We start from the raw sequence: 25,373 nt of genomic DNA, 5'->3' as shown, positions 1-25,373 counted from the left end.
ATTAACCATACCTTACATTACCAATGCGCCACCAACCTTGGGAACCATAATGTCCCTTGTGTCGGTAGTTATACTGGCTCACCCACCCATCGGACACAACGATACTAAGTTTTGCTGTTTGTCGCCACAAAGTCCTACCACCAACTAATTTCTCAAAATATGGATAAAAACGCTACTTAACTTTCAAATCTCATTATTAAACTAAAATTCAAAAACAGTTATCAAATGCTAAGAGCCTCATCACATTAACGCTCCTCCGTTTTTTATGCGGAATTTGCGCATTCAGTGTTGCAATTATATAATATAAATGTCACTTCATCTTCATCATTTAAAGATGTGCAAAAAACTGTTTAATTAAAAAAGTTTGTCTTATTCAACGTTGTAAAAATGTATAAAGTTCGTTCGTTCATTTTGTTCAAAGTTATAAATGAAATAAATAGTGAGTTACAGTTTGAAATTATATGAAAAGGGTCCGAGGAAAAGTTTATTTTAAATTTATAAAGGCGTGACGGGACTTTAGGATAGAGGCCTCGAGGTTAGGACATGGTTCAAAGCTCAAATCCAGGCAAACAACACTGAATTTCCATGTTATAAATGTTTGTATTTCATTTCGTGCTCAGCGGATGAAAATCCAATCCGCATTGTGGGAGCGTGGTGGAATAAGGTTCAAAGCTTTTCCTAAAAAAGATAGCTTAGAAGTTTATCATTTGAGTAAATATATACCTTATAGATAATTAGAGACATATATTACATGGTACTTGATCAACGATAGATATTGTATTAAGCTAAAACCACACTTTCGTGTTAATGTTTAAAAAAAGGTTTTTTTTTCTAACGATATTTTAACAAAAGTTTCTACGGCTTAAACTAGTTCCAAGCAGTTATGAAATGCCGTGGCTCCTAGCGTCAGCTTAGCTGTATGAAACTATGACTGTCAGAATGACTAGCTTAATTCATTAAAACACACTGCATCGTGGATCATCTCATCAGGTCTTGACTTCCGTTCTAACAGCTTCCGTTTGAAACAAAAGAAAAATTTAAAATAGGTCATCAATTCCTGGATAAATGACTGAATAATACATTCGAACATAGCACCTCTTTTTTAAGTCAGTTAAAAATCGCTTCCGCTTATAATTTGTTCCCGTAAAATTTCCTTTTAATTCAAGGTATAATAAAAATTTTATCTTCCCTCTTCGACGTAACGACGTGAATACCTGGACTATTATGCGACCAAGGATATTGGAACAGTATGTAATAACGTAGTAATAATTCAAGTGACTTTTCAAAATGGTCGGATTATATTGATCTATGACATAGACAAATGTGTAAAAATTACTGTATTATCTATGTACATCTATCAAAGAATAACTGACTGCCCAAACTGCTGATGCTAGCGCCATTAAGATTTTAATGATATACATATATAATTTAAATATACTTTACGAATATTCTCTTTTTTAACAAAATTTGCAGGATTACAATTACTGACTGTACTGTACTGTACTGTCCAAAAAAATTCTATATATTTCGGTAATGTATTAGAATACGGTTATGAATTTAAAGAGGTATTTTGGCTGTTTGACTGCCAGCTTAAGACCTAAAAGCTTGTCATTGAAGAATCTAGACATTCAGACAAGTCTAGTTCTAACTTTTAACGTCTGAAGGTATGTGGATTTAACGTTAGACAGGACGCCATTTTGAATGTCAATTCGTTCGAAGTTTGAATTTAAGTTAGATTTATTCTACACTAGAGATTTAGTTCGATTCTACTTCAATGACATATTCATTTGACTTCGTTGATGTTGCTGTCGTGTTTCGTAGATCACGTCCATCAACCTTTTTTTTATTACAAATCTGTACTGTCATTTGATTAAAAACAAATGACAAATTTACATTTTGCAAACAATTGTTGGATAAATTATGAATCATATTTTCATATACAAACTATCAGTTATTTAAATAATTATCAGACAATTTTTAATTTAGTGACAATTTTTAAATCGTGATTTGATAAACAATTGATTTACAAGAAAATTATCTTTAAGTAATACACAATGTCGGTGACTTTAGTTCTCTGGCGAATGTCCTCATTTCGGATTCTATCTGCCAGAGAAATCCCAAGCATCGCACGTTCCATTGCTCGCTGAGCGACCCTAAATTTGTGGACCAGTCCTACGGTAAGTGTAAAAGTCATCGACATCGCGCTTAGAATTAGCTCGCTGAAGTGGAAGTGGGCTGGTCATGTCTCCAGGCGCATTGATGGCCGATGGAGCCGACACGTGTTGGAGTGGGGACCACGCTTAGGCAAACGTAGTGTAGGACGCCCTGTGACAAGATGGGCCGACGATTTAAAAAAGGTGGCAGGTTCGGGATGGATGCGGACTGCCCAAGATCGGGATGGTTGGCGTTCTATGGGGGAGGCTTTCGTCCAGCAGTGGACGGCAAAAGGCTGAAAAAAAATACACAATTATACTTTCCTTATAATTATAATAAAGTAAGATAATAAAAGAATAATAGCGTCTATATTAGATTAAATTTCAAAAACCATATCAATTTTATTATTAATATCTTAAAGAAAATGGCGCCTTCTCTCCGACGCCATGTTGTCGTCTAAAAACATTTTACTCCATTCAATTTAAGAACTAATAAAACTAAAATTGTATCAAGATTTGGCAATGTTACAAATATTAAAAGGTTTTACTGAAAACATTACGGACTGTGTTATATAATAATATATCAGCCGCTAAGATCTCCTTTAGTACTTCTTACTGGCTGTTTATGAAGTGCCTTTGCTTCTGTGAACTGAATTCGATAATTTCCCATTTTGAAGTAATTGTATTATTTGCCGAAACATACTTTAACAATGCTCATTATCATTAAACACTTTTGATAAAATTCAACATCGATTGATCTCATTTCGATCTTTTTTATAGGTGACATTGGCAGAATATTTAACTATCGTAGATTATACCAGAAAAACAAAAAAAAAAAAAAAATTGATAGTACCACCTTGGAGCTATAAAACCAATGCGAAAAGTTTTATCAAAATAGGCCAACAAAATAAACAAATAAGTAGAAATCCTTTATTAAATTGGTTTATTGGACTCGAGATACACTTTTCAAGAGGATTTTTTCACCTAAGTATTATAGGGGGGATGAAATTAATATTAAAGAAAACAAAGGTAGTGCCTTCCACCTAACTGCAATGGCTCCAAGACTTCTCAAAAGAAGAGGAGATATTTACAGGCAATTTTACTTGGTGTGGTAAGGTTGAGTGCAAGGACGTCTGTGAAGGTCCTGTTCATCTTATATTGAACCGGCAAGCAGCAATAGTTCGTGAGTGAGCCAGTGTAGCAATAGGGTCAACAGCGGTGGTTACCACTTACCAGCAGATAGCCCACTTGCCAGTATGCCTATCTATAATATACAATAAAAAGGCTGTTTGTTATTTATCTTTTAAACGAGCTAAGATGGCTCAGTGGCCAGAACGCGTTTATCGTAAACAAAGTTTGTGGGTTGCATTTAAATTTGCTACGGCACGTACAGTATATTCTTTTTTGCTATATATTATTACATATTATATAACGAAACTGTTTGGTTTTATATATTAAGCTTCATATTTATTTACTAATTTTAATCATCACGTTTAATTAACTGAATCTTATGTGCTTGTACATAATCGCATACAGACCTTATAATTTGAAAATGGAATGCAGAAAATTAAATTAAATTAGAACAAAAGAGAAGGCAAATACTCGTGACCAAATTTGATAAAATTGCTCTGGACTCCAGCGGTTAGTCCCATTCGACGCGACTAAACGTCCCACATACGTCGTGTGAATACTTAAGTAAATACTTGTTTCTATACATAAATGATATACTTTAATATAATATTTATTAATCGAGGCGGTTCTGTTGTTAGAACACGTATTTTATTCCAACATTGTATTTTAGTTCCCAATTTTGGTGGCGCATTGGCGATATAAGCGATGGTTAACATTTCTTACGATGGCAATGTTTATGGGCGTTGGTGACCACTTGTCTTTAGGTGGCCCTATGCTCGTCCTACCTACACAATAAAGAAATTGTAAATTGGGCGAGCACGACCGAATTTTCATGTGTTTAATGTGTAATTTTGTCATGCCGTCACAATATGGTGTCGATCATGAGTTGGTATTACCCCCAAGGTGACCCACTAGCTGATATATATAATACTAGCGGCCCGCCCAGATTTCATCCAGGTTGAATAATTCTGTCTTAGTTAGTAGATATTTTATAGGAACACTTTTGATACCTTGGATAACATCATTGCAATTTTCGTAGGGATTTCTAATTTTTTCGAAAATTAAATATATCCTATGTAACTCGCTGATAAAGTAGCTTATTGTAGGTGATAGAATTTTTCAAATCGATTTAGTAGTTTTTGAGTTTATCCATTACAAACAAACATTCCAAAAATCAAATCATATCTCTTTATAATATTAGTTTTTAATATAGATAAATATATATAAATAACATATATATAAATTTTATTACTATAAAAACAATACCATACGATAAATCCTTCGTAAAATGTACCTTATTATTTTAATATTGATATATATTTTTAATTATCATATTGTTTTCAATGTCGCAAATGATAATACAGTATTTTCGTATCGTGAGCTTCGGTAATTCTACCCTCATTTCGAATTCGTTTCTTTTATATTGACTTATATTCTTCTATTGATTGATATTTTATTTACTGCTAAGAAATATATATATTTATATAGATAAATAGTATATGTAGTATATCAGCTGTCTGGTTTCCATAGTACGAGCTCTGTACAAGCTTAGTTTGGGATCAGATGGCCGTGTGTGAAAAATGTCCCAGGATATTATTATTATTATATTTAATAATATATATACATATTTAATAACTCTCGTGGGCTCTGAGCAAGCCTGTCTCTATAGTTACCATCCACTCATCAGTTTTACAGTCAAAACAACAATACTTGATATTGTTGTCAGTGAGCCAGTTTAACTGATGATGCAAATAATCGTTCCTTATGGTATGGAATTAAGTTTCTAAGGTGGATGGCGTTTTTAAGGGATGGTTGGTATTTCTTACAGTGCCAATATCTACAGGCTGTGGTGTTTTTTTTATTATTATAATAATTTATAGCAACGAGTTATATAGTATACGTAGCGGCGGAGAAGCATGACGTCATATCGTTTGACGTCACGGCATACGAGCCGGTCTTACCCCCGAGACGCGCCGATGAATGTTTCATATAAATTAAAATTTACATAAAGATGGAAATGCTATGAAAACAAAACTTGATTTCGAAATCAAATGAATATAATAAAATATACAATTTTAAAATCAAATATGTAATATATCATTTGAAATTTCATGAGCCAATACTACATAGCTACTACATATAATTTGGCTGTTGGCAGGGTTGGCACGGTGTCACCAACATTGGCCGTGGTGGTTCTCGCAACACAGGTGGTGTGTATATAGTCGAGGAGCACGTGCATGGTGGTGACGGTCTTTGGATGGATATCGATGGTTGCGCGATGACAGGTTTCCCAATATCTGCGAAGCAAACCGTCGACCCATCTTGCAGCTTCACACAGCGCCAGGGTGCAGCCAGACTGGAGCTGATGATGGCTGATGACCAAGTAGAATTCGTTTAGAAATATAATATCTATATACGAATACGTAAAGAGAAAACCCCTTTTTAAGCACATTGTACTCACGGAGAAAAGAAAGCTAAAATATATTATATATTTGTGTTAAAAATATATTTTATTCAATAAAATAAAACATAGGTAACAAAAATATATATAAATTTAATGTTAAATCTCGTCTTTATTAGCAAGAATTACGGTCGAATTTCGACCGCTACTAGGCCTCTAATAGCTTCTAAAACCCATGAGACAAAATCACACATACACACACGCAACCCACCCATACAGACACGTATTGATAACGATTGAAATTCCATTTACAAAATTAACAAAACGAAATGAATTTAATTTGAATACAAAATACTCTCACATAATTATTCAATAAATAAATTAATTGGATCGTACTTGAATGTGTTCGAACTTGCAAGTTAGAGTCGAGTTTATCGGTAAACTTGAGCCAAAGGCCGTCGTCCGTCAAATAGCGGAGCTAAATTAAGAAAGTTCTGAATTTAAAGGCGGTATTGCACGAAAATGAATATCGGATACATTAATACAAGGCCTTTGAAAGGATATCGAACAAGATGGCGGTATAAAGAAATTATTTCTGGCATAATAAGATAAGCCTTAGTCTGTTCGGGTGAGGCTACATGATTTAGAAATTAGAAAACGAAAAATTATGGATTTTTACTTCAATTATCCCACACAGCTTTGGGTACAATTATGGTTTCATCATATATTTTTTAAGTGAAACTTTGACGCTAATTTTTTTTTTTACAACGTTACACAATGAAACGAACCGAAAAATGTTTCGATCTTGTCACTTATTGCTTAAAAATAAACTTTGTAAGTTAGAAAAACTCTTATAGCTCAAAAGGTCGCAGATCTTGAGGTCCTGGGTACAAGCCACGGGTTCAGCCAATTCAAAGTTATTTGGTTGCTCAGTTCGAAGTCTGGAAAATAGCATTGAAAAGCATCTGAAGCCATATAAGGCTTTCATCACTATATCGGATTTACAATACCTTTAAAAAAAAAATAGCCAGTAAGTGCTCTGCTGGCCAACTCCTCTGCGCTTGAGCACATTTGGAGGTTACAAAAATGCTCCAATACACATGCAACAGAATGTCATTCTGTCATTATTATGAGGACATAATGTTTTCCGTCACCACCAAGCACGAGATGATTTGTAAACACAAATTAAGCACATGAAAATCTCGTGGTTAATTTTTGTCTATATATAAATGTATCATATATATTGTTTTCGATACGTATTATATGTTCGAAAATAATTAAATAAAAAATATATTTGTTAAACAAAAGGACTATGTTTTGTATGTAAAACGAGTCGGACGGACCTTTAATATCATAGTGAATAAATTAGTTATTTCCCGTATAAAATAAATGGCGGGTTGGTGGAATACACATGTAGCAGAATTTCAGTGAAATTAAACACATGCAGATTTCCTCACGATTCCTTCACCGAAAAGCACGAGATGAATTATGATTTTTAATTAAGCACGTGAAAATTCAGTGGTGCTCGGGTTTGAAGCCACGATCATCGGTTAAGATTCACGCGTTCTTACCACTGGGCCATCTCGGCGTAAATAATAAGAGGCTCTTAAAATAAAAACGATATTCCTGTTAATGTAAGAAATGTATACTTTTATTTATATATAAAAGTGTAACTAACTGACTAAAATATTAACGCTCAGCCCAAACCGCTGTGGACTTCCCTTTACTTCTGTAGATATCACCATTTATGAAGATTTTTTGAAAATTTAACCCCTAAGGTATTAAATCTTTCATTTTTGATTAAAGAGCTATGGAAATTGGTCTTTAGCGATTCTGAGCGAGCGAGCGAAGCCGCGGGCAAAGCGTTAGTTATATAATATAATGTTTTTATTATACGAGATATTATATCTTTTATGGCTGCAATGACTCAAACTTATCACTTTCGTATGCTTTCTGCGTATTTGCAATACGTATTTTTTTTTTTTTTTATATCGCCGGGATGGCAAATGACTCTACTCCACCTGATGGTAAGTGGTAGTAGAGTCCAAACGCGACGACGGCCAGTACAGACGGGAAAAACGTTCTGCACTAGCCGCCTTCGCCTTGCCGGCCCGCAAGATGCCTCTTCACGCCTCGTTTGAAGGAACCCGGGTTGTAAGAGGAGGGGAATACGTGAGCTGGTAAGGAATTCCATTTTTTGGAAGTGCGACAAAGAAAGGAGTTGCCAAATTTCTTTGTTCGCGATGGAATTGATGTTATGTATAGTTATGTATTAATATAAAAATCAAAATATTCTTTATTCGTATATACTTTTATAAGCACGTTCGAATCACCTCGTGTATTATTTTCTATTTAAAATAGTGAAGGCCTCCTCTCCTTTTTTGAGGAAGGTTTGGAGCTTATTCCACCATGCTTTGATGCGGGTTGGTGGAATACACATGTGGGAGAATTTCAGTGGAATTAGACACAAGCAGGTTTCATCAAGAGGTTTTCCTTCACCGTTAAGTACGAGATGAATTATACGCACTAATTAAGCACATGAAAATTCAATGGAGCTTGCCCGAGTTTAAGCGCACGATCATCGATTTAGATTCACGCGTTCTCACCTTCACCACTGGGCCATCTCGGCCTTGAAGCTTATTGAAAAAGGTTAAAAACATTTTCATAGAATATTTACTTCAAAATGTTTGTGTTGAAAATCATACTAATTAAGTGAATTTTGAAACTTAATGTCACTTTAAAAATAAAATTAAATTTAAATACTTACCAAAAAGTATAAGTCCGTACAACGCCATCTTTGTCGATTGCACTTTGTACCAAATCTTCAGCCTTTATATACATTTCTCCATATAACCATCAATTAACAATAGTAAACCTTACAACCATAGCAATAAGTGATGTTTTTCGATAACAGATTATACATATAAAAATATTTTCGAAAACTGTCAAACAGCATACTATATCAAAACAATGATTTTGTATATGAATGCTTAAATTATAATGTTTTTTAAACATATTAACAAGTTTGAGCGTAAAAAAAATTGGTGAGCGTTAGTATAAATTGTGGAGATTATTTTGAAACATTGACACGCAAGGATGGGGCGGTTAGCTGCTTTGAGCTTCATAGGTAATTATATTTAATTAATAAATAATTAACGATAATAATTTTATTGTGAAAATTTACGTTTTTACAGCAAAGACATATATATAGATTAAATAGCAAAACTTTATCTAAATACAAAATTTATGTACATAAACATATTTGTACAAGATTTGTTCATATAATATATTTATCTTAATAAATAATAAAAAAAAGGTTTTATACATTAAGGTCTTAAATATATACGAACAAAAATTAAAAATCGCTACTTTAGAAAATGATGACTACGTGAAAAGGTAGCGACATATCCCCGTCGAATAGCAATTCGATTATGATACTGGCTGGAATTAAAAACACGCAAGCAGATAAAAAAAATCAATCAAAATAATAGAAAGGTACCTCAAAGGAGGTCTGTAGAGATTTGCTACTTTAAAGAAAAAATGTACATCAATATGTGTATATATATATAATATATATAAACTATGAAAAACCAGTTCAGTATTTTTTCTCCTCTGTTTGACAAACGATTTTTTTGTTTTTTTTAGCTATTGCGTAGCTTTTATGTTATCGATAAGAAAAATAAAAATATGTGTAAAAATAATATCGAAACGTACAAATTACGGTGGAATTTCGATCTACTGGTGAACACTGGTATCACAAGATATTATTTAACAAAGGCCTCCACCGCGTCTGCCTGTCTAAACGATACGAACCTAAACCGATTTTCATACGCTTTTCACAAATATACGCAGTAATTCATGAAAGGTTTAGATGAATTATTTATTAAAGTTTTGTGAAAATTGGCTGAAATATCGTGATACATGTTGAAGATGTCGAAAAAGCATAGCAACTTTGTGGGGGAATTTACTGACGTTTGCCGCGTAAACCAATGGAGTTGTGTGTATTACGATATAAAGGTTTCATTTAACTATTATTCTGCCATGCACTTCGAGTAGCGAGTATAATTATAAATAAAACTTATAAATCACAACTAAACTATAGCTACTTAATGCCTTCCATTCCACATGGAAAAATAATAAAAGAGTTTTAGGAAATGACAGACAAACTCTTGATAGGCTCTTGTTTGCGTAAAGTTTTGATATAAAAAATAATGCTCGTATAACAATAATATTGATATTTAACTTGCGAAGTAAGTCTTAGCAAAAATTAATCTAACCCTCACAAAATAAGAAGGTATATTGATAACTTTCAACATAAATATGTATTATATTAAGCGTATAATACTGTTTATTTTTATTTGTTTCATAATCAAAACTTTTCTGTAAATACAATACGCGCAATCGAATTTGACTGGAAGTTAGATCCGAGAAAATGTCGAAGGAAAATGTCGTAATTACACGTGTCAGAAGAAACTTGTTACAATTCACTGGTGGTAGGGCTTTGTGCAAGCTCGTCTGGGTAGGTACCACCCACTCATCAGATATTCTACCGCAAAACAGCAATACTTGATATTGTTGTGTTCCGGTTTGAAGGGTGAGTGAGCCAGTGTAATTACAGGCACAAGGGACATAAAATCTTAGTTCCCAAGGTTGGTGGCGCATTGGCTATAAGCGATGGTTGACATTTCTTACAATGCCAATGTCTAAGGGCGTTTGGTGACCACTTACCATCAGGTGGCCCATATGCTCGTCCACCTTCCTATTCTATAAAAAAAAATGGCCACAAACGCAGTTGCGGAATGACCTCCAAGTGTTCTCTTTAAATCGAAAAAGGATTTCTCCAGCAGTGGGACTATTAAGTACCGTCACTGTGTATACAGTAATAGCCTGTGAATGTCCCACTGCTGGGATAAGGCTTCTCTCCCTTTTTCAGGAGAAGTTTTGGAGCTTATTCCCCCACGCTGTTCCAATGCGGTTTGGTGGAATTGACACTGTGTTTGTGGATATATTTATTCCATGTTATATCACTTTGATATTGTTACTGTTATTCGTCCGAAGCTATCAAGTTTTAATTCAGAGCTGTAAAAAGATTTGGAAATCGGACTCTTCAAGAAACATGACATAAAAGTTTGTAACATGAAGACGTACAAACAAAGATACGGGCGCGATGCAGCAATTTTATTACAAGAACTTTATATTTAGAAGTTAAATTGACGAAGTTTTAGTTGTACTAATGCTTCAATGTATTTCTGATTAGCCTAAGATCGTCCGGTAGATAACCTTTAAGCCTTTCGTATCAACTACAAAATGTTTGTCAATTAAATCTTTTAAATAATAAAAACGTGATTAAAATAGTGACGTCACGGCAGCCAAATCGAAGCTTCTCACGTTATATATTAAATAATATACCCAATGAGATAAATCTAGAAATATTTGACAGTTATATAATGTCGTCACCGAAGTCTTTGACTCATTTCGGCCTAGCCCCCTTTCGCCTTATATCTGAGAAATTCGTTCCAATAAATAGAATAAAAGCATTATTATTCTATTTATTGGAACAAATTCCACAGCCGTGGGACTTTCACAGGCTGTTACTGTGACACGGCTGGGAAAGGCTGCACTTTTTTTTCATGTATGCATTATGGTCCATAAAACTAATCATTGTTCAATTTACAGGTCTATTATCATCAGTGTTAGCTGCACCAGCACCTCAAGTATGCTCAATGCCTTCAGATATGCAGCCTCCTTCCCTGCTAAATAACCCTAACCTCTATATTCCAATAATTCAGCCTAGTAAGTATTTCTTTAAAAATATAACAAGCTTACGTGATTTCATTAAAACAAAGACCAATCATTTTAATGAAACTACCTACCTACCTACCTATTATCCCGGGAATTTATTCATACACGACCATCTGATCCCAAATTAAGCAGAGCTCGTATCATGGAAACCAGACAACTGATATACTACATATACTACTTTTCTTTTGTAAATACATATTAATGTAGATAATTAAACCCAGACACAAGACAAATAGACATGTTCATGCACACAAATGTCTGTCTTGGGTGCGAATCGAACCCACAACCTTCGGCGTGAAAGGCAAAAATCTACCAACCACGCCAACAGGCCCGTCAAAACTTTTTGTGTTTGAGAGCTAAAAATTGACTTAAAACCTAATGTGTTCCATCTCGCCACGCGGATTATCCTTAAAATATGAATAGATGGACGTTCGTAACACTGAACAAGGTGAGCAGTTTTTAAAGAAATGACGATGTGACGAATCGTGTGTATTATAAAATTAAAACTTAAATAAACATTTTTTCTCAAACTAATAAAGATTTTTATCTAGCAAACTAGAACATATCAAGTTTGCTAGATAAAAAAATATAATCAAGCTAGCAAGTTCAGCCCGATGTTTAGCGAAATTACCTGCTTAATTATATGATCCCGTGTAATTACTTATATAATAATATTTTATGATTAACATATAACCATATATTTTTGCCTGAAATACAAAAGGTAATTGGAAGTAAATAACACTATATGTACATTTAATAAAATGTTTAGATGATGAATGAATTCGTGTCTGCAAACATCACATTTTATTATTTATATTGGTATATCTGTATGAAATTATTTTTATTTTATAAAACACCCTTCAAACCGGAACACAACAATACCAAGTACTGCCGTTATGCGGTAGAATATCTGATGAGTGGGTGGTACCTACCCAGACAAGCTTGCACAAAGCTCTACCACAAGTAAGTAAGTGACTTCATCACCGTCTATCCGCTCACGAAATTGGCATAAATAGAGATGCCGCTAAATGGCACTCCAGCTACAAGCCGTTCAATTTATAACATGAATTTATGTATACAGACGTACAGACATTACATCCGTCAGTTTTTGTCAGTTGAATATATACATATTTATTATTTTATAAATAACATAAGGGGTGTTTTTTCAGCACCGAGCTGCGATGGACCTATTAAAGTTATAATTCAAAAAGACAACGTGCCCGAAAGACTGCAAGCTGCTGGTTTCCGTTCCTACCAAGTACCAGGCGGAAACTTTTATATTCAACCCAACCCTGATATTACCATTCAACCCCGTCCAATCGTCATCAGACCTCCGTATTTCAGACCCATCCAACCAGCTGCTATAGAGGTCCAGCCACCACCCCTTCCGCCAATAATACCACCTCCGATTACCATACGACCAGCGCAGTTACGGCCAATAAATGTGCCACCAATCTGCGTAAGGCCAAAGCCTATGGCTCCAATAACGCCACCAGCGATCATGGTCACACCACCTTGTCAGAAGCCAATCCAACCACCACCCATTATGATCCGTCAGCCAGAGCTACCATTGATAACTCCATCACAGATAGTGGTGAGACCACCATCGCCTGCAAATGTCCAACCACCGACGATTTGTTTCAAGACTTCAGTCTTGAGAAATGGTAACTGCGACAGTCCATACCCTCAACCTACGGACCTTTATCCTACGAACAGCTGTTCTTGTTCCAATGAAGGCAAATAAATAGATATTCAGATATTTACTGCAAATGTATATAAGAAATACGTTTTTATAATAATGTTATTTTAATATCACTCTATCAATATGATAAAAATTTGACCAAAACAGTATTTTTTACGCCGAATCTATCACTTAACCTTCTCTAGATGCTATAAACGGCGCCGGCCCGGGCCCTTGATTAGACTATAGCGAGATTGTCCTTCAGCGCCCTTTGTTCGACACTGTCACTTCACATAAATTGCATTTCAATTAATGTTATATAAAGAATTATCATTTATATAAACCAGACAACGTTATGTACTCCTAAAAATAGTTTCTAATATTTTCGCACCCTTTCCCACCTGGCGCCTAGAACACTATCCCAGGACTAGTGCTGGTTATAAAGACCAATTTACTATTTTTCACGATTCGGATGGATTATTGCTTGAAAATTTTTGACAGAAATTACAGGATTATATATTAGAAGATACGCTGCAAAATCCAAGTTTGATTCTATCGAAAAAGTGCTCCAAAACTTTAGGATTTTTAAGAAAAGATTACGTTTACAGGCTATTTTGTAATATTTTGAATTATATTTGACATTATTTGACATTATACATATTGTTATATATGTTTGCGTAATGTATATGAATTCAGACCTCGATAACGTTTCCGGTCATCCGATTGTTTAGTCTTGTGTGATTTCGTTCGTTCGTTTTGATTCAAATTTTGCAAATGTATGTCACGCTTATATTATATTATGTGTTATAAATAAATGATTTAATTAAAATGTGTTTTTATTATTGATTTAAAAAACGGAAGATTTATCTATCCACGTCCATTATATTCGTTTATATAACGGGTAGGTTTTAAGATGATGTACTGTGTTCTCCATGGTCCACTAGACGTCATGTGACGGACACATTTTTTTTTTATGTAAATTAATGTGATTTTATTTGAATTTTTGTTAGTTTTAATTTAACTTTCAATTTAGTTTTGATTCGACTTTCAATAATCACGTTTCATTCTTCTATACTTCATAAAGAAATTTGAAATTTCAATTTGAATATTCAGTATTCAGTTTGTGACGAAAATCCCTTAAAATTTGTCATTTTAACGTACATTATGCTTATTTGAAATACATATGTATAAATATTTTTAAATTATTAAATTGCAGCGGTACACTTATATAAAAAATAGATATTTTATTTTTAGTAATCGCAAAATAGACATACTAACTTAAAAAGAGGATATTTTGAAATCACAGACAGACACTTCTATTTAATGCAATGGGGCTCTCACATTAATGATTTTACGATTATGCTTTTTATCCATAGATTAGGTCCTGACTTCGTACGTGTGAAATAAGGATATAACGTTTTGTAATTTTTGAAAATAAAATAATGTTGAAATCGCAGCGCCACAAATCCAAGCCATCCACCGACTCATTAAATCACACACAAAAAGAATCATCAAAATCGGTCCAGCTGCTTAATAGATCAGTGACACACATACCTACAGAGGAATTATATGTATATAGACAAGTAATATGATAATCAATTCATAATAGACAATATGGGTAACCTTATCAAAATATGATCGTTATTTGTAAAGCTAAAATTTGTAAAACTTCCTTCATCCGTTCATTGATATTTATTTAAAAAATTTGAAATTCATATCGGAAATTTATTTAAATTCAAAAAATTTGAAATTCATTAAATCGCTTGCTTAGTTGGCGAAGTACCCAACACGGTTCGGACGTACTCGTTCGAGTCCTGCCTGATATTTAAATAACATTTTGCTTAAATGTCAACAGGAAACGTTTAACTGTATCGCAGGTTCAAATCTGCTTATGATTTTTTTATATAACTTGTAGTGTCAGTTTTTTTTATATAAGAACAGAATATATATATATATATAAGAAATTTTTCATATAAAAGCTTGATTTATAGGAATGTTTTTTCACTATTGTAACAACGATAACAGCTAGAATTTTTATGTCACTTTAAAAACCATCAACAGTTCCTAGTAGTTAATTCTTGTGTCACTAGATGGCGCTAGTTGTATTTTGAATCGCGCTAACGAAGTGTTACTGTAAAATATTTAGATAATAATAATAATATATTTATTTATTTTCTTCACAAAAAGCTTACAAAGTAAAATGTAACATTTACATAACAGCTAATTAATGTGAAGACTGGTACTTGCAATAGATAAACTGTTCTACAAGACACCAGGCCTCCACTCCCGTTTATATGAACAAAAAATAAAAATAAATGTATAAGCTGGGATGTAAGAAATTATACAAAATATAAATTAAAGTAAATAAGACGTCCATGCTTATGTTAGCGTTGGTACGTGTGTGTGTGTGTATGTGTGTGTGTGTGTTTGTGTGTGTGTATGTGTGTTGCATTTAATTCAATTTTAAAGGTGTAAATAAACTTTTTACATTTGTGTCATTTAAATCCAAAAGGTACTTAAAGATGAATTGCTTTAATTGTCTGTTTGTGTATTTCCTAATGTTAAGCTTGGCATGCAATATGTTAAATATTCTAGGAGCTAGGTAATTATAGGATCTTTGGGCAAATCTTGTCCTAAAAAATGGAACAGGACATTTATTTAGTCTTTTATCATTAATCTGTGTTATTATACCTTTACTGCTATGGAATCTGCGCGGTATTTGGTATATGAATAGCTTACGGACATTCAATACTTGAGTTGTATCATACAATAATGTGGTTGGGTGGCGAATTGGAAGTGCCAAAAGTACCTTTAATACTGCTCTCTGAGCTCTTTCTAGTCTGGTTAAATGCACTTGTGCAACACCTCCCCAAGCACATATGCAATAACTTAATAGTGATTCTCCTAGTGCTTTGTATGTTCTAATAAGTAAGGTAAAATTAGCTACTGTGCGTAGGTTTCTAAAGACAAAAATTAGTTTTCTTATACGACTACAGATAAGAGATATATGAGAATCCCATTTTAAATGTTCATCAATCAAGATGTAATTGAAACAAGTGTTGATGGTATTCAAAGAGGAATCTTGTACTCACCACAAATGACGACGATGATGACGCTGTAAAGGCTAGCAGGGCCAGGGCATTCCTTGGCCATTCCCAAGGGATACACCCTACCATACTTGGTGGTGGAGCTTTGTACAATATCATCTAGGTTGGTACACTCATCACACAGATTTTACCACTGAACAGCAATAGTATCGGCGTGTTCTGGCTTAAAGTTTGAATGAGCCAGTGGTACTCAAGGTATAAGAGACATAACATATTAGTTTCCAAGGCTAGTGACGCATTGTCGAAGGAATGAATATTTAATATTTGTTATTGAACCGATGTCTATGGACAGTTGTAAGTTATTAGATGAAAGAGACAACTGCGCAAGATATATAACAATGGTCAAGTGTATCAAGTTCCGATCGTACAGACCCATCGAATTATCAAAGTGAGAAAACGGAGAGTTCACAAATGTTTGCGCAAACATTTGTGCATTATAATATTATACCCCATCCTTTCCTTATTATATACTTTATACAACTATATATATATCTAATTATTTGATACAGATTTTTTTAAATTATGTTAAACAAAGAATTATTATCAAAAGCAGTTTTTAAAAATTTTATTTTTCAATTTTATATTTTTGTTAAATTAAATTATATTTCTTTGAACAAAGGTAAGTCACAGCCTGTTAATGTCCCACTGCTGGGCTAAGGCCTCCTTTCCCTTTTGAGGAGGTCGTTTATAGCTTATTCCAATACGCTGCTCCAATGCAACACGCATTACCCGAAAACCCGGTAAAATACACATGTGGCAGAATTTCAATGAAATTATACACATGCCGTTTTCCTCACGATGTTTACCTTCACCGTCAAGCACGATATGAATTATAATCACAAATTAAGCACATGAAAATTCACTGGTGCTTGCCCAGTATTGAATTCACGGGGTGCATGTCAGTCACCTCCACGTGGTGCACCCTGGGCAACGGGGTCGACCAGCAATCCGATGTTTTTCCGGAATGCTTGTCGATCGCGGCTGAGACTGACGCGGCGGAAGTGTCGCGGGCCGCTCCTGGGACTTCTCTGTTGCGCAGAGTGGACCAGCGAGCGGCTTCGTGGCAAATAGGAGGACTCCAGGGTCCTTTTGGGCCGCCGGAGAGAGGAGGAGTTGGTCTCTGGAGTCCTTTCGGGCTGCCGGAGACAGGAGTAGAGGAGTAGAGGAGGAGGGAGAGGCGGGTTCGTCCAGTTTCGGTGTCGATGCTGGGCGGACAGACTTCGGTCACCGCCTTCTCAAACTCGTTTCCCCATCCAGGCACCAGACTGTGGTGGGACCGAGGGCCTCGCCTTCACCGGCCGGGTCGAGAGGAGAAAACCTCAATAAAAAACAACAGGTGGGTCGCTCACCCAAAGCGACGGCCGCAGGTGGGGTCGCGGTGGTGTGCTAACGCGTTCCCGTAACCCCGCCACCATGCGGTGAGAAGGAAACGAGGAGGTTTTAGTGGGTAGTACGATGACCTTCTGCCCCGTGAGTCCCACATACCCGTCCCGGTCGTGTCCGGGCGGCAGGCGTAAATGCCTTTCCTCCTCGAAAAAAAAAAAAAAAGGATTGAATTCACGATTATCGGTTAAGATTCACGCGTTCTAACCACTAGGCCATAATATTGATGATCTAAAAGGCCATATCGGTTTTTTTGTTTGAACAAATTAATAACTAAATGTGTTGTGTTAATATTGTGTTATATACTTAAATTGTAGTTACTATCTCATATATTGTTTGTTTGATACATATCAATTGTTCGAAATAAATAAATAATCTGCGCAGTTCGCTCCATTGAAAATATCCACCAAAGTCGACATCGGTCAGTACTTCGTAATAATTTTATTTGAAGAATAGTAGGAAATAGTAATACAACGTATCCGAATATAAGCTTTATCTTGAAAGTTGAAAATGCTTTGTCTTAGCCGATATCCTTGAAAAACCTTTAAAATAAACTGTATTAAATATAGACTATAAACGACTTTACGACACCTGTAAAAAAATATTTTAGATCATCAATATCAAAAGAAGTGGCAGCTTGGAACTACAGTTACACAAGGCCTTGTTGAGAAAATATAAAAATATATATACATATATACTAGCTTATAATTCAGAACTTCTAAGAACTACACCATAGCTCTTTCTTAAATAATAATTTTCATATAAACATTTATCCCCTTATATATAGGGGCTTAATTTTCAAAAATTCTTCTTTAGTGCTAACCTACTTTGTAAAAGGAACCTGTATGCATCATGCTATCCCCAATTGGTTTGAGCTGTGCGTTAATATGTCAATCAGTCAGTCAGTTATTCTTATACACACATATGTACTAGTAAACCTGGCAGACGTTGTCCCGTCATACAGTAATTTATTCATTTGGTGACATATAACCAGCAGCCATTCCAGCAGTTTTGGAGCCAAGATGGCCCATTGGTAAGAACGCGTGAATTTTAACCGATGAACGTGGGCTCAAACCCGAGCAGCACCGCTGAATTTTCATGTGCTTAATTTGTGATTATAATTCAGCTCGTGCTTGACGGTGACGGAAAACATTGTGAGGAAACCTGCATGTGTCTAATTTCACTGAAATTCCGCCACATGTGTATTCCACCAACCCGCATTGGAGCAGCGTGGTGGAATAAACTCCAATACCTTCTCCTCAAAAAGAGAAAGGCGGCCTTAGCCCAGCAGTGGGACATTCACAGGCATATATAAACAAAAATAAGAGAAGACGATCTTCTTGTTTAACTGAACTATTAAACTTATGTACATAAAAGTTATATAAGAGACGCATCCGTTTCGGATGCTTCGGATCCGATCGGATATTATTGCATAAAGGCAGCGTTTCGCAGTGTTGCCACTTTTAAATTTAGAGTACTGGCATGACGTCATTGGTCGACATCTTGATAATCTTTATATTTTATTCGCAAAAAATTTTTTGGTTGAAAAACTATAGGAGTCACACAACGTTTTTGGTGATATTGTGCAAGCCTGCGTTATGCCACCAAGTCATCAGATATTCTACCGCTAAACAGCAATACATAGTATTGTTGCGTTTCGGTTTGAAGGGTGAGTGAGCCAGTGTAACCAGTGGCACAAGGAACATAACATCTTCGTGCATAAGGTTGGTAACGCATTGGCGATGTAAGGAATGGTGGGATATTTCTTAAATCTACAAATGTCTATGGACGGTGGTGATCACTTAACATCAGGTGGCCCAATTGCCAATCAACTTACCAATACCATAAAAAAATATATGGACAATACACAATGGAATTAATTTTTGTTTATCGTCACGTATGTTATTATATTGATACGTTTTGTAATTTAAATGAAAAATATTGAAAAAAAACATTATCATTTACTGAACCATTTGAAATCAATAAATTAAGCGTTTTAAAATAAATCCTTCGAGTGTAACATAACATTTTTTGTTACATAAAAACAAAATGGCGTCGAAATATATTTCGAATGTTATTACCGAATATTAAAGTTCATTTTCCTGTATAGTCATATCGAAAATTATGTCATTGATAATTGATAATTATTTTATATTTAAAGGAATTATTCGAAAATATCTTCAGACGGCAAAATGGCAACTGTGACTGTAATTTGGTTGACGGGTAATTTTTTTTTAACTATAATATTTACTAGAGTATATATATATATATATTAATTATTTACCTAAAATATATTTACAATCTGTTTTTCAATAAAAAAAACAAATTATAATTCAATATAATACACCAAAAAGAAAGCCTAAAACCAATCTGAACTATAGGAGAAATGACATGACTAATATTATGCTTAAAATTAATTCAAATTAACAGTAAATATTATTTTGAAATATATATTAAAGGACAGTGGCGCTAATTCTGCTGGCTTCGCTGGTGACATAATTCTAAATAATTAAATAACAATTTGTATAGTTTAAAAAAATAGGATTTTTATACAAACATTCATCAACTTTATCCTTATCTTAGGGGTTACTTTTTAAAAAAAACCTTCCATTGCTAGCCATTATTATTCATTTAGTAAAATTTTAGTCATTTTTTAAATAAAAGTTTTTTTTTTCAGGTCTTCTCCTGGGTTCAGTTTTCAGTCAACCGCTTCCCGATCCGCAATATTTATACCCTGAATCATATAACAACTTAGATCCATGTCAAATGCCATGTCCGCCGCCGCCATGCCCACCGCCACCATGCCCGCCACCACCATGCCCACCATCACCATGCCCACCACCACCATGTCCACCACCACCATGTCCTGATCCTTGTCAGAACTGTCTCCTTCCGTGCCCTAATCCTAACCCGCCTTGTCCTGAATCTATTCCACCATGCGACAATGCAGCCGAAAATACCCCATGTAATTCAGACTGTGATCCATCAATGTCTGGTTATGATCAACTCCAAAATGTAATTCAGCTCAGACTTTGTAACCCTAATGACCCGGCGGTGAATTATATCTACGGACAAGCGCCTCAGGGTGAGACCTTATTTTTATTAAATTTATTAAAGTTTTTTTTTTCGAATATAAAATGGCGTTAAATACGCAATGATAATAGCATAGATTCCGCCCTCAAAGGTTTGGAATAATTAAGGTTTGTTTTAGGAGGGGTCGTATGTTAGAACTTAATAGGTATAGTTTGTAGGACCAGCAGACATAACACAAAGGAAAATCAGAAAACCAGAACATGACAATACGGTGGTACCAACCCAGACGGGCTTGCATAGCCTTACCACCCAGAGACGTAACTTATGTAGTAAATGACTTAACCGATTTGTTTTTCAGGATCGGTTATAATAAAACCTGGTCTAATACGTTTTCCACCTCCTAAACCTATTATTGTGAAGCCGGGATCCATCAAGCCTCCCGCACTACCCCTTATATGGGTCAAACCAGCTGCTATACGACCTCCGGCTCTCGCTCCGATAAGGGTTCAACCGCCGCCGGTACAACCGCCAACTCCTCCTTCGATAATGGTTCGGCCACAGCCCGTGTGCCCCCCAAAACCAGAACCAATTATTGTCAGGCCACCCCCTGTTACTCCACCCAAAATACCAAGGATTAAGGTAAATTGAATAATTGGTTGGAATGTTTTTCTTATATCATGATTTAATTATTAACGATAGTAAAGTAGGGAAAATATCAAGCGGAGGGAAATATATTAGTATATAAATAAATTTGTTGGTAGTAGGTAGGTTTTTGCTAGCTCGTCTGGGTGGGTATCAACCCTCATCAATTATTGTACCGATAAATAGCAATACTTGTTGTTGACGTGTTTTGGCTGTGAAAATAACTGTTATGTCAGCGTAATGTCCAAGAGTGTCGACCATTTACTATAAAATAGCCCAATAACTCTTCCATTTTTAATTATAAGTGTGATTAATTCTTATAACTATCCCAAAATAGTATAAAGACAGTTTTAAATGTAAGTATTTACTTATGTAAGGTAAATTTATGTGTATATATATTTTCTTTTTCAGATTACCCCACAGAGGATTCAGCCACCACCACCAGAAATGCTTATCGTTCAACCCCCGAAAATAGTTGTTAGCCAACCCCCAACAATCTGTTTTAAGCCTTTGCCTCCTTGCTTTAAAACTTATGGATGCGCAAGTGTATCAATCTACAAACCCAATTATCCCGAACCCTGTCCGTCACCGTGTCCACCACCAACCCCTTGTGGGTGTTCGAACCAGTAAAATGTTTGACTCTTTTATGCATCTAAACGAAGAACCAATAATAATTGCATATGGCTCATATTATGTTAATATGCATTGTGTATAGTATTTTAATTCCTTCGACAGCATTTGCAAATTTGTGTGAGCGAACGAAATATATAAGTTATCAAGTATTCTATAGTTTTTTTTTTAATTATCAATAGTTGCAGTAGTGCAAGTAATTAGGAGCGAAATTAGAAAGGTTAGGTGAGAAATTCAACAAAAGGCTTATTTAGGACCGTTATATGACGCTGACAATATTAATAAAATATTGATACTAAAATACATAACATCGCCTTTGCTGCCATTTAGTTTTTATCAAAGAGATATCTTAGGCAGTTTTTTTTTAATGTTAACTAGACTAAAAATTCGATTAAAAAAGAAAAAAAAAATGAAATAAATAAATAAATTTAATCCAATGATTTATATATAACGATACAAATTTTTACAAAATAATTCTCTTTTTTTTTGGTATTCTGACGTTCATTGCTTTATTTATAACTTTATCACAATCAGTTCGATTTAGAAAATAAAAACGGTATTTTTTTACTTGATATGTATTATCTGTATTTAGAATTACGATAACAAATTCGATAACCTCGAAAACAAAAATAAAATAATTGTTTGATTTTAATAATTTTGTCCAAAGTTCCAAATAGAAAGAGATGAACGACAGTTTTTTTTTTAATTTGCTTGAATTGACTGAGACTTTTCTTTATACACAAACTGTGTTATTAATATTTATGTTTCGAATTAGATCATACGGCATATGCCAAGCCTCCAAGCATTTGCAGTCCTTTCCCAACGCCATAGGGCACGCCTCCAAGTACACCATATGGGGATCCATACATATTGGGAGCAGTTTCACAAACCGTTGCCATACCGGGTGCAGACAATGGCAAATTATAATAGTTCACAGCATCGTACAATGGAGCTATACCGAATGTATTGAATCCAGGCAAACCAATATTTGGGGCAGATTCACAAACCGTTGTACTGCCCGGCACTGTTGCGAACTGGCCATACTGGGTGAGACCAAATGGGTAATTTGGTGCGGTCTCACAGACAGTTGTCGCTCCAGCTGTCACGGGATTGAAGGGGGAATAGGCGGAAACGGCATACGGATAATTCGGAACAGTTTCACATACAGTTGCCCCGCCTGGTAAAGGATTGAATGGTGTATAGGAAGAAAGACCGTAGGGGAAATTTGGGGCAGTCTCACATACAGTTGTTGCCCCGCCTGGCAAAGGGTTGAATGTTGTATAGGATGAAAGACCGTAGGGGAAATTTGGGGCAGTCTCACACACAGTTGTTGCCCCGCCTGGTAAAGGATTGAATGGTGTATAGGAAGAAAGACCGTAGGGGAAATTTGGGGCAGTCTCACATACAGTTGTTGCTCCACCTGGCAATGAAGGATATGGTGTATAAGAGCCAAGACCATATGGAAAGTTTGTTGCAGTCTCACAAACAGTTGTTGCTCCACCTGGCATCATGTTCATTCCCATGGGGTTCAAGCCATAGCCGACGAGGTTGGGGGCAGATTCACAGACGGTGGTTGATCCTGGACTGACGACATTCGGTATGTGTTCGTAAATTGTAGTCGGCCCTATAGGATTGCTTTGGGCAGCGCCGAATAGGGCTATAAAAATATAATGGAAACATTAATTAGGAATTAATGTATCAATAGAATTAATCTCAACTGTATTTTAGGCAGGAAGACTAGCAAATGAAACTTAGTGGAAAAAAAATCCACTTAACCTAAATACATTAGCTGCAAAAAGTTACAATACAACCAATGCACCAACCATGGGAACCGAGGTATTATATCTCTTGATGGTGTAATTACACTGACTAACTTCTCCATTAAATACTATAATAAGATGTAAAGTGGTCGCGTATTTCATTAGAGGTATAAGCGAAGGCATTGCTACACATATCCCCACAATTAGTTAAATGTCACAGAGTTTTAGAATAGAATTTAATGCTGATTTTTCATTTACAATAATTCTTCCCTGTGCTGATAGAAAACATTGAAAGAACAACTGCATTTATTATTAGTAATTCTGTGACAAATATGTCACGTGCTAGAATAATGTTACACGCTGTAATATTTGAGTGATGCTTCGGTAAAAATAATATCCTTCACCAAGACCAAGTTTTGTACAAAAACCGTCTGAGTATGTAGATATGTACACAAATTACTTATTCTACTGCGCAAAACTTATTGTTAGTATCATTCCGCTAAACATACAACTTGTAGTATTCTGTTTCGGTTTAAAGGGTGAGTCAGCCAGTGTAACTACAGACACAAGGGACATAACATCTTGGTAACGATTTAAGGAACGGTTAATATTTATTACACCTCGGACCACCATGGACATCGGTGACCATTTAACAGGTGGTTCATTTATTATTTTGTCCACTAATAATAACTCAAAAAGTTTCGCTTCACGCAAACACTGCCAAATATTTTCTTGCAGTATTATAAATATATTGCATGTATCCTCAACATATTGTCTTTCACAAATTAATAATGGAAACTGTAGAGCTATTCTGTAAGAACTCAATAAGTCACCCGTGAAATGTTGACAACCGATTTATGGCGGTATGCCATTTTGATGCGTGTAGTCTTGAAATTTTATAATTATTATGGTCAATATCGCATATAATTCTATGTTATTTCACGACCGTTTTCTGCTTCTGTTTTGAGTTTATTCTTATAGGATAGCTGAGTTACTGAGTTAGCTTGCTCGGATTTATAATCGCAACGTTCTCATCTCAATCGCATCTTTTTATTTATTTCAGTAAGATAGACTTACTAAAGTAAAGACAAATATGTGAGCTATTTATCTCGACTTTATTTTATTTCATGCGCAAATATCCTGGAATCCGATAGCCGCGCTACGTATCGGGTCTAATCTGAACCCACTTAACATACACAAAAAAAAAGCGGCTGTTTATGTGGAGTTCAGTGATACGCATAGAATTATTTAAAAAAATACTTTGTTTAAATATAAGTCGATTATGTGAAACTTACCAATAAATAAAAGGATCAATTTGGTCGCCATTTTGTGAATCCACCGTTCTGTAAAGTCTCTTCTAAAGATCAATCCTTATATACTACAGAAACTAATTTCGAATGTATATTTTTCATGGTTCACGGCGTTTCAGGTTAAAATTAAAAAACGTTTACAAACTTCGTTATCATTTTAATTTGATTTTGAATACAATTAATCGGTTCACTTACATTTTATATAAAAAACTGTTAATTTTCATATTATTTTTAATGCTTATAATAATATTTTTTATGTATGTTGGGTATGACTTGTGAAATATCTATTTGCGCGTCTTGGGGGTAAAACCGATTCGTATGCCGTGACGGCAAAGGGCGT

At 35.0% G+C, this 25,373-nt stretch overlaps 4 protein-coding genes across 5 annotated transcripts in view; 2 read left to right on the top strand and 2 right to left on the bottom strand.

Moving 5' to 3' along the window:
- Nucleotides 1-25,373, bottom strand: part of LOC126779996 (igLON family member 5-like) — a 110,119-nt gene that overhangs the window by 36,436 nt on the left and 48,310 nt on the right. The window lies entirely within an intron of this gene.
- Nucleotides 8,735-13,991, top strand: LOC126780100 (uncharacterized). Its single transcript, XM_050504364.1, has 3 exons — nucleotides 8,735-8,812; nucleotides 11,362-11,478; nucleotides 12,657-13,991. Exons 1-3 carry the CDS (start codon nucleotides 8,782-8,784, stop codon nucleotides 13,229-13,231), a joined length of 723 nt encoding a protein of 240 aa, XP_050360321.1. The 5' UTR covers nucleotides 8,735-8,781; the 3' UTR covers nucleotides 13,232-13,991.
- LOC126780070 (uncharacterized) lies at nucleotides 19,756-22,115 on the top strand. Its single transcript, XM_050504331.1, has 4 exons — nucleotides 19,756-19,881; nucleotides 20,336-20,743; nucleotides 21,050-21,330; nucleotides 21,745-22,115. The coding sequence occupies exons 1-4, from the start codon at nucleotides 19,851-19,853 to the stop codon at nucleotides 21,961-21,963; spliced, it is 939 nt and encodes a 312-aa protein (XP_050360288.1). The 5' UTR covers nucleotides 19,756-19,850; the 3' UTR covers nucleotides 21,964-22,115.
- LOC126780072 (uncharacterized) lies at nucleotides 22,374-25,135 on the bottom strand. 2 transcript variants are annotated; one of them, XM_050504334.1, is made up of 3 exons: nucleotides 25,019-25,135; nucleotides 23,465-23,620; nucleotides 22,374-23,383 (listed from the first exon to the last, which is right to left on the bottom strand). In XM_050504334.1, the coding sequence occupies exons 1-3, from the start codon at nucleotides 25,047-25,049 to the stop codon at nucleotides 22,740-22,742; spliced, it is 831 nt and encodes a 276-aa protein (XP_050360291.1). In that variant the 5' UTR covers nucleotides 25,050-25,135; the 3' UTR covers nucleotides 22,374-22,739. The 2 variants fall into 2 exon arrangements, with proteins under 2 accessions (XP_050360291.1, XP_050360290.1); XM_050504333.1 differs by having other exon boundaries at nucleotides 22,374-23,620.

This window comes from Nymphalis io, chromosome 30 (genome assembly GCF_905147045.1).
Source record: "Nymphalis io chromosome 30, ilAglIoxx1.1, whole genome shotgun sequence".
Taxonomy (NCBI): Eukaryota; Metazoa; Arthropoda; class Insecta; order Lepidoptera; family Nymphalidae; genus Nymphalis; species Nymphalis io.
The sequence above is the reverse complement of the archived record's forward strand: the minus strand, read 5'-3'. Positions and strand labels throughout refer to the sequence as shown.

Coding starts and splice junctions, on each gene's coding strand:
- LOC126780100 (XM_050504364.1), top strand. CDS start 8,782: ATGGGGCGGTTAGCTGCTTTGAGCTTCATAG. Junction 8,813..11,361: donor AGCTGCTTTGAGCTTCATAG/GTAATTATATTT, acceptor TTCAATTTACAG/GTCTATTATCATCAGTGTTA. Junction 11,479..12,656: donor TATTCCAATAATTCAGCCTA/GTAAGTATTTCT, acceptor GTGTTTTTTCAG/CACCGAGCTGCGATGGACCT.
- LOC126780070 (XM_050504331.1), top strand. CDS start 19,851: ATGGCAACTGTGACTGTAATTTGGTTGACGG. Junction 20,744..21,049: donor CTACGGACAAGCGCCTCAGG/GTGAGACCTTAT, acceptor TTTGTTTTTCAG/GATCGGTTATAATAAAACCT. Junction 21,331..21,744: donor CCAAAATACCAAGGATTAAG/GTAAATTGAATA, acceptor TTTCTTTTTCAG/ATTACCCCACAGAGGATTCA.
- LOC126780072 (XM_050504333.1), bottom strand. CDS start 25,049: ATGGCGACCAAATTGATCCTTTTATTTATTG. Junction 23,621..25,018: donor ATTGATCCTTTTATTTATTG/GTAAGTTTCACA, acceptor ATATTTTTATAG/CCCTATTCGGCGCTGCCCAA.